The 9,928-nt window shown below is 34.7% G+C and overlaps 1 protein-coding gene across 5 annotated transcripts; it reads right to left on the bottom strand.

Annotated features, from left to right (window-relative positions):
- Nucleotides 1-2,459: 2,459 nt before the first annotated feature.
- Nucleotides 2,460-9,541, bottom strand: LOC132635178 (histone-lysine N-methyltransferase, H3 lysine-9 specific SUVH6-like). 5 transcript variants are annotated; one of them, XM_060351457.1, is made up of 4 exons: nucleotides 9,329-9,541; nucleotides 8,793-8,877; nucleotides 6,206-6,274; nucleotides 2,460-5,570 (listed from the first exon to the last, which is right to left on the bottom strand). In XM_060351457.1, the coding sequence occupies exon 4, from the start codon at nucleotides 5,545-5,547 to the stop codon at nucleotides 2,725-2,727; it is 2,823 nt and encodes a 940-aa protein (XP_060207440.1). In that variant the 5' UTR covers nucleotides 5,548-5,570; nucleotides 6,206-6,274; nucleotides 8,793-8,877; nucleotides 9,329-9,541; the 3' UTR covers nucleotides 2,460-2,724. The 5 variants fall into 5 exon arrangements, with proteins under 5 accessions (XP_060207440.1, XP_060207439.1, XP_060207438.1 ...); XM_060351456.1 differs by lacking the exon at nucleotides 9,329-9,541 and adding an exon at nucleotides 9,009-9,280; XM_060351455.1 differs by lacking the exon at nucleotides 9,329-9,541 and having other exon boundaries at nucleotides 8,793-9,280.
- Nucleotides 9,542-9,928: the final 387 nt, after the last annotated feature.

Genomic DNA, 9,928 nt, shown 5'->3' with positions numbered 1-9,928 from the left:
AGCACGTTAGGTGTGTTTTAATGCTGGAGCCTGGAAACAAGCAGAAAATAAGGAACTAAAATCATACCTATTTTGAGAATTAACTTCACGTTTCCCACGGCCAAGCTACAGTTAATATTACAATTTTACTAATTTGTTACCCCTAAATTTATGCTCCGCCTCGAAAGTTAGGGGTTCAACCACTTAATAAGCTAGATACGCCCCTATATGTCCGCTTGAGTCGTGTTTCTTTCATTCGCTTAAATGCACTTTTTATATTCATAATTGGTTGTATGCAATATTAGCCTTCACTAAAGTTGCATGTATATATTTTGGTGATAATGCTCAGAGAGAAAGATCAAATACATGTTAATTCATCTGTCTGATCATAGAGAGGGAGATAACAATGTCTACGACGCAGATCAGTGAACGTGATTTTCGGTATGTTCCTCAGTGTTGTGAATTTTTATCTTTCTGTGTGCTATATGGTTACTATGCCTATCGATTGTATTAATCAAACCAGATAGAGTAGTTGAAGTATTCAGAGTAAAGTAGCTGATGATGAGACTGCTGTAATATTTGTCTTGTATAGTAAAGTTGCCATGTCTACTATGGTTCAAATAAAATGCTCACTTAGGAGTATTTCTCACCATCGAATTTATGAGGTAATAACACAGAAGCATAGAGGAGCTACTGCGTGGATTGAAAACTAGCCTATGTATTAGAGTTAGGAGTAAGAGGAGGTTATTTGACTTTGTCTGTAGCTTGTAGTAGATGATAGAATATAACTTGTAAAGTGATAAACTGGTGGTTACTGGGTGTTCATGAGAGGGGGGTTAAATCTGGTATGATTCCCCTGGTTTTGTAATGTTCCACGGGTGATTAATGAAAAGTTTTTTAATTGCCAAAAAAAAAAAAAAAAACAGAAGGTCACCAACTATGGAACTATGGGTAATGATCTTTCAAGGTCATGTTTCTTTGTTTTGTAACAACAAGGTCACCCAACTTTCTCTATATCACATCAAAAGTCATCCAATAAATATTTGGCAAATAAAATATGACATGTCATTTAATTTAATCCACATGGACTTTTCCTTTCTTTTTTTTTCCCTCATCACACGTGTCAAAAAGAGACCCCACCCAAACAGTCAAAAAGAGATCCCGCCCAAACCCAAATTAACCCTTATTGACCCTATTCTCTCTTAATTAAAATAGAGTTTCTCTATCTGGAAAAATTGACCCATCATTTTATTAAAATCGTGTCATCTTCTTTTTCCTTCTTTAACACGCAGGCTTCTTTGTGACTTCTTGAACATAGCCCTTCATGACTCTTTTCTTAAAAAGTCTGCCTCTTTTTGAAACACCCACATCACTTGGCACACACATAACACCATAAAATACAATTCGTTCATCATTTATACTCTCCACGACTTCAAGTTGTTCGTCATTGACACCCTCAAAACCTTCTGTAACATCAACTTGCTCGTTAGTAATGCCAAATGAGAGAAGGAAAGTGAAGACGACACGATTTTAATAAAATGATGGGACAATTTTTTTCAGAGAGAGAGAGAGAGAGAACTCTATTTTAGTTAAGAGAGAAATGGGGTTATAAAGGTTAATTTGGGTTTGGGACGGGTCGGGTCTTTTTGCCACGTGGTCTGAGCCAACAAAAAGTTCATGTGGACTAAATGTCATGTCATATTTTATTTGCCAAATATTTATTGGGTTGCTTTTGATATGATATGGGAAAGTTGGGTAATCTTGTTGTTACAAACAAAAAAACATGACCTTGAGAGATCATTATCCATAGTTCGGTGACCTTCTATGTTACTATCTCTAGAATTTATCTAGGCAGATACTTGTGTTTTTATACAGAAAGCCATTCACTGTTATGTTGTTTCCAAAATAGTGAGTTTAAAAACTTTCTTCTAGCACACGTATTTGAAGCAGAAAATTGATTTAGATAGATGAAAATGGGCTTGCGTTGACATTGGAAGATATTATTAGTTTGATAACTGCCATGCTTGTGTAATTGTAACTAAAGTGATAAAATATAAGTACCTTCTGTCTAAATTGTTGGTATCAAAGTTACTTTAGCTAAATTATTCATTAGTGTTAAAACTTTTTTAGTGATCTAATTACACAAATAATGCACACAGCTATATTGGGCATATGCCCATGCTATGCACGGGCAAGAGCCATCTCGTTAAAAAACAAATAAAACATTCAATGTGAGATAAAGTGACAAGCCCACATTTCTATGACTTCCATATAATTTCACGTATTCCTCAGTTATACTCAAATGTCAAGAATAATATCCAATCAAAATTGAGTAACAATTTGAGAGTAATAAGAAATTACTATTATATCACAAAAATAATAAGAAATCTCAAGTTTGAGCTATAGCAACGGAAAACGTCTTTATAGGAAATTTATTCCTTGGATAGGTCATTTCAAGATGCACCCGAATTAATTGGGTCTCTAAAATTTGATATTGGATTTCTTAAAGCCCAAAAGACTGCTCTGTTTCCAGCAAGACTTAGAACGACATCGTTTACTACAACCAGATTATAGGATCATACGAGCCAAGCCTGTACAAGCTCATGTTTCCATGAACGACTACTATCCAGCATATCAGACTAAACAAGAAGCAGCAGCACTACTACTCAAGATGAAAAAAAGAAAGAAAAAAGACAACGAGATGTAATTCTTCCATCCAACTTCAACAGCTAAGCTTTATAAATCCTAGTACATCCTACCAGCACAATCTGAAGATCCACAAAAGCACCTCTTCTCCTTGATCTTGCCATCAGAGTCATAAACCTGATCCACAGAATAGTTGTAATGGTAAGAAAGCTCCTTCAAGGGAGGAATATTATCTGCCGCAAAAAGCATGATATGGGGCATTTTCTTATCATTGTGATCATAGAAAACATTCTGTGCATACAAATTGGGAGAACAACTGTGATTGATGAATCGTCCAACATTTCCATAGTGAGCTGCATCAATGGTATAACCACCCTCTTCTGCTAAAGAGTTCATAGTACAACCACTATAATTCTGGCCAATATCAAAAAGATATTCATCATTGCCAATTCTTCGTTCGGCTTCTGTGTCCTCAAGAAGTTTTCCTGTGTACTCACAGATAAAGGTTCCTGAAGAGATAGAAGTTAGAGCTCTCACACCCCAGCCCCTTGTATCTGTCTTGAAGATCTCCAGCGGAACTTTAATACCCTGTTGACTCACTCTATTATAGCACGAAGGAGGACATCCACAAGAAGGACCACACTCGTATACAAGAGGCTTAATTTCAACAATAGCCCCATTATGGTTGTAAGGGATCTCACCTCCATTTTTAACTGCACATGAGCACCTATTGGTATCAGAACATCTACCAACACAAACACAGCCTTTGGGTGGAGCAGGGCGGAAACCAGCTGGATACATCATCTTCTTGATGTACTTGAATGGTGGGGGTTTCTCCCCGTCAATTGTGTTCACAGCTGCTATAGGTAGTGACTCCTTCCCTTCTGTAATATCAGGAACACAAACACCATGCCGCATGTTGGACTTTTTTGTTGACTGTACTTCTTTCCAAGTAAGCTTTGGTTGTCCAGGAATTCTCACCAACTTGAACATAAAGACCATCTTACCATGTGGCCCTTGTTCTCTCCAATAATTTTCAACAGTGTATAAACCATCATACACATAAGTTGTCACAGGTTTTGCTCTTTCACCCCTGGATTCAGAAGCCCTCATCTCCTTAGATCCACGAATCACCCGAACAGGATTCTTTGTAGCTATGCTATTTTTCAAGGCTAAATTACCTTTCACTAGTTTCTGGTCTTCAGGGATTTTGACCTTGCCAACCACATTTCCACCTTGCCCAGAATAAATCAGCTCATCAGCATCTCCCAAATCATCGTCATACGCCCCTGAAGCAACAATACTAGTTGCAACCAGCATTCCTCCTTTATTCAAGAAATCTATACCAGCCTGATATAAGCTATGAACCCCCACAAGAACAAGTTCAACCCTATATTGGAACGCATCTCCTACTTCAACACCTGGAACTTCTCCCAGTATCCGCAATCCTGTATTAACTTCCATCCCTCTTTCTTTGATAATTTTAGCTGCTTGAATATCAATCCTTTTGTTCACTTTTACTTCTCCAGGTTTTGACTTTGATTCTTCCCCTTGCAAGATTTTTCTACAGATAGAATGAAACAGACGAAGAGTCTCTCTAACTTTACTACGAGCATCACCACGACTGGAACTTTTTAGATCAGGCAGTGGTTCCCAATTCAAACCACGAGTTCCATCATTGCTGGCAACCGGTGCACTTGAATATCCTGGCACACCTTCACCAACAAAACCTGATTTACTCCTGCCAAACAGTCTCTGGGTAAATTTTGGCTTAGGAATACTTTTTCTGGCAACAGCCAAGTATTTCCTCTGCTGATACATGTTAGGCTTTTGAACTTGGTTTCTGCTCATCAGGCCATCTAAACTAGTTTGCTTCCTCTTCCTCTGTGGAGAATAAGGCTCAGCCATCAACCCATGCACAATTGACTTAACAATTTTATCACCAGAATCCAAACCATGTATTGCAGTAGTCGCCTTTTCACGTTCCTTCCGTGAATATACAATCATCTCCTTCTGCACAATTTTTCCTGTATCATCATTCTCCTTTTTCATTATTGTCTCTGGCGACATTACAGTTCTTTCAAGTTGGCCCTTTCCAACATAGTTGTCTTGGCCACCTTCGGGATCTTCAAAGCAAACTGTTGCTCGTTCCATTAAGCTAGATTTGGGACCAGTGACCTCTATCTCACTTAAAGAATCAGCTTCCCAACTTGCAGTCGTTTTCACGGGTGACGTCCCTGTATCAATAACATTTTTCGACGTCTCAATCAATTCATTTTCTGTAACTGCCTTATCTAACAGAACCTCTCTCTTTCCTGCTTCACTACCAACCAAGCGATCCACTCTGGTTGGCTTAGGAGCATTTCTTCCACAAAATGGAGGGAAGTCACGAACAGCAAAAAATCTTCTTTGGCAGTTCTTATTCTTTGGCAAGGGGGGAATATTATCCTCAACACTCAATAATTCATCATACCGAACGACTTTTGCTTTCTTGAGCAATGACATTTCACTATTTTCAGGATCTTTAGACAACTCAAATCCAAGCGGTGATCTGTCATGACTTGTTGGTTCTTCCACCCTGTTTTCTATCACACTCGTGGTTCTGGCTAACCCATTCCCTGCCAACTGATCCAATTCTTCATGCCAACTTCCCTGACAATCCACAACTTCAGCAGAACGGAACTCAATTCCAGTGTTAGGACCATTGTCACCATGGGCCACCAGAGTGTCATCCATATTTTCACTGATGGAGACCACATCATTTTCCTTGTGGTTCAAGCCAACTTTTGGAGCATTTCTACTACAACCTGGGGGAAAATCTCGCACTGCCCATACTTTCCGAACTTTATGTTTTGGTGCAATTCCAAAGTGCAGCTTCTTCGCGCATTCAGCGGATAAACCTTCATTTGAGAATGCCACCATCCTTGTTTTGGCAAGTCAAAATGCTGAAACAACAAACATGATTATGTTAAAATAAACCGATAATAAAGAAGGAAAAGCTTGATGTGACATACTTTGATTATTTTAAACGATGGATACCACTTGATCCTTTACCACTTTTAAGTATAACTTGTTTTTCAGTACTTAAACTGTTAAAATCTATTTGGTTAAGTATTTCCTACTAATTTGCTTTACGTGGCGAACCAGAAGTGAGACAAAAATTTTGAGCATGCATCACATATGGATACTCAAAAACAAAAAGTCACATTGGTCATGTGACATTTTCTCTAACTAAATTCTGTTAATGACCTTGATGGATATTTAATTTGGGGCCTTTTCTTGGTATCTTAGTCTAAGATAGCTAAAAGATAATGACTGAAACTTCCATGGATCCCCTTTTAAAAAAAAAAAAAAATCACAAAATATACCAACAACAAGAATAAAATGTCAGCTGAACAGGACTCAAATTGTAGAGCTAGCCCTTAAACATATTCACCACCCATTACCAAGAAAGCTCCAAAAAAAAAAAAAGGTGGTGGGTTGAACAAAGCGATTATTCCCAGAGTTAAAAACATTTGAGCAAACAAAATGAAGCAAAGACTGATGAATAAATGTAAAAGCACGTTAGGGGTTTTCATACCGATTTTGAGGATGAACTTCACGTTTTCCACTTCAGAGAATTAGATTATAGTTGATCCACCTGCTTTTTCTACAACAACAAAAAACAATGAAAATGAAAATGCATGAAAAACAGTTCAGCGAAGAGCAGAGATGAAATGAAACACAAAAACACAAACTCAGTGAAACAATACTTACTATCTTCAAACGAAGCAAACAACAAATGGGGTTTACAAGCAAGCAAAAAAAAAAAAAGTTACTACCAGAAAAGGGGCTAAAAAGCAGAGGAAAAAGGAAGCTAAGAGTCAGCTACCGATTTGACAAAATGAGTTGATCAACAAGAAACAATAACGTGGGCTTTGTTGTGATTTTGAGTCATGCCATGGTTGGAAAATGGTGGTGTCTTCTGCTTTACTGACTTTTTTTTTATTGTAAGCAAAAGGAGGTTACCGTAATTTTTTATTGTCACTTTTCTCACATAAAAGATTTTTAGGTAAATTACACTAATAAAGTTAATAACACAAAGTTACAGGGTGTGTTTGGTATGAATGAAAATGTTTTTCTAAAAAGTACTCCGTCTGCCTCAATTTAATGCACACTTTCTTTAAAAAAAAGTCACGTTTTTATATTTAGAAACGATCAATTTTATAAAATGATTTACGGTCACAAATTTATCTAAGACTTATTTTAGATCACAAATCTCAAAAGTCTTAATTTCTTTTTCAAACTTCGTGTCTAATCATATTGTGTCACATTAATTGAGACAGATGGAATATTTCCTTTTAGAAAATAAGTAGTTTATTTATTATTGAAGTCTGATAAAGTAAGCAAACCATATTATCTCATATGCATGGATATATAATTTAGGTAAATATTATGGGTGTTGGAGTGGAGGTAGGGGTGTGGGGGTGGTGGAGTGAGGGCTATATGAGTGGGAGTGGGGGTGGGATGTAGTAGAGGGTGGGAGAAAATAATCAATGTAGAATGTGGAATATTAATGAAATTTGTTTTTCCTACTTTTCATAGGAAAGTTATTTTTCATCATTTTAAGGACTTGTTTTCCAGAAAAAAAATATTTTTAAAAATTTTAACCATCCAAACATGAAAATTTGAAAAACCTCCCTACCAAACACACCCATACTCAAATAATATTGATTTAAAATAGTAGAGCTTTTATGGTCCTTAAATTATTGGTGAATTTCGCTTTTCACTATTGTGATATATGATTCAGCATATTTAAATTTTAATTAATTTTAATGTGTATTTTTGGTCTCTTCATGTAATATGTCATATTTAGTCATTTATATAACTATCTTACCGTCAAATATAAAATAACAATACAAATTTAATATAGTACTTGAATAATTACGTGGTGGAATAATTAATAATTAATGGTAAACTAGTGAATAATCACAAGCAAGGATCAAAAATGTACAATTCAATTGATTAAAGATTTAACGTGCTTGTCGAATATCATAAAGACTAAAAAATTACAAATAACTGAAGAACTAAAAGATTACTAATCAGGTTTTGTAAGAAAGTGGTAACATAAAGCCTAAAACAGTGGAATTTATTAACTAAAACTGTCTTCATCTTGCATTAATAAGTGGAATTTATTAACTAACTTTACATTGATAAGACAAGATTGAGATATGTTTTAAATGACGGACCAAAATAAATTTATAGAAGTGTAATTAAAAGTTCTTAAATGTTAAACAAAGGGACAAAAAAATAAAGTGTATTAAATGGAAAACGCGGAAATTATATTATTAACATGGAAGGCAAGTTGAAATTTTCGCAAGAACTTGGTACACTTTTTTTTTTTCTTTTTTAAAAGAAACTCACCACAAAATATACCAACAACATCATCACACTCCGTGCAGAGTTGGGAGAAATGGTTCTGCGACTCTTTACAAACTATTTTAGTTTTACGATCATTTTATAAAAGATCTTTATTTTTTACATTATGAGTTATTTGATATACGATATAAAATGAGATATTCCAGCATTAATTTTGTACTATATTTGATAAAAGGTATAAATTTATTTCAGAATAAATCTATACCTTCTATCAAATAAAGTATAAAATAAAGCTCATAGTTAAACATGAGATATTCCACCTTATTCCATTAACTTTAAAAATATTTTATCCGATTTTTAAATGGAATAAATTAATCCTAAAATTATAATTCTGAAATTATAATATTGGAATAATTTTATTCGCATACCAAATGATTACAAAGAGATCTGAAAAAATACATAAGAGATCTGAAAAAATAAATAAGAGATCTGAAAAGTAAAATAACAACAGATGTCATTTGTTCCCGATAGACAATTGGCTCAAAAGTATACCAATAAAAATATAACATGTCAGCTGAACAGGACTCAAAATCCTAGCTAGCCCTTTAACTTATTCGCAGTCCATTACTAAGAGAGCTCCCAAAAGAAAAAGGTAACGAGGTGAACAAAGCTATTATTTCCAGCATTTGCGAGTTATTATACAGGAGTTGAATTTATCCTATATTCACTTAAAGAGTAGCGACTGCGAGTTCTCGGGTCATAAAAAAAAAAAAAAAAAAAAACATTTCAGCAAACAAAATGAAGCATACCGATTCTGAGAATGAACTTCACGTTTCCCACTTCAGAGAACTAGATGATACTAGTTGATCTTTCACCACACAACCAGTCGATTTGCTACAAAAATAAAATTGCAAAATGCATGAAAAGTAGTTCAGCGAAAAGCACAGATGAAATGAACAACACCAAAAAAAAAAAAAAAAAAAAAATTGGGGTAAAAAGGATTAAGAACCAAAAAAACCACTCACAGAAACAATGATAGCTTCAAAAGAAGCAAACACAAAATTGGAGTTTTTAAGCAGAAAAAAAAGGTTTAAAAACAGAGGAAGAAGGAAGCAGCTAAGGATTTCACAAAACGAGTTGAAAATTGAAGGGGCATTTGATTAACGAAGAAATAGAACGTGGGTTTGTTATGATTTTGGGTGGGTACGACAATTTAGGGGTTCATGTATGAAAAAAGGAGTAAACCAAAAATTAAAACAAAGTTAATGTCTTCAAAAGAAGCAAAAACAAATGGGGGTTTTTAGAGCGAAAAAAAGGTATAAAACAGAGCAAAAATGGAAGCTACCGTGTCCAAAAAAAATGAGTTGAAACTTGGAAGGTGCATTTGATTAACAAGAAACAATAACGTGGGGTTTGTTATAATTTTGAGTGGGAACTACAATTAAGGGGTTCATTTTATGCCATGTATGGAAAATGGTGGTGTCTTGTGCTTTACTGACATTTTTTTGGTGACGGTCTGTTTCTGGTAACTGTCTTATTAGTAAAAGAAATTGGAGAAAAAGGAGTTACTGTACTGTAATAATTTTTTGTGCTCTCACTTTCTCTCACATTAAAAATTTAGATAAATTACACTAAGTTGTGAATATAAAGATATAATAGGGTGTGTTTGGTATGAACGAGTTTTTCTAAAAGTGTTCTTTTAGAAAATACTAGTTTTTAATTTATTTTTAAAATAATTTGTTAAATAAACAGAAAATATTATCTCAAAAATATTTATATATAGTTTTCAAAATGTAAAACGCGGAAACTATATGATTCATAACATGGAGGCAAGTTGAAAATTTTGTTTTCTTTCTTTTTTTGGGAAGTTGAGATTCACAAGTTTGAAAACTAATTAGAGCTATTTTCTTTTATTCTGTTAATGACCTTGATGGATATTTAAGTT

Source organism: Lycium barbarum, chromosome 4 (genome assembly GCF_019175385.1).
Source record: "Lycium barbarum isolate Lr01 chromosome 4, ASM1917538v2, whole genome shotgun sequence".
In the NCBI taxonomy this organism is placed as follows: domain Eukaryota; kingdom Viridiplantae; phylum Streptophyta; class Magnoliopsida; order Solanales; family Solanaceae; genus Lycium; species Lycium barbarum.
Note: the sequence above shows the minus strand (reverse complement) of the source record. Positions and strands in the feature narration are given on the sequence as shown.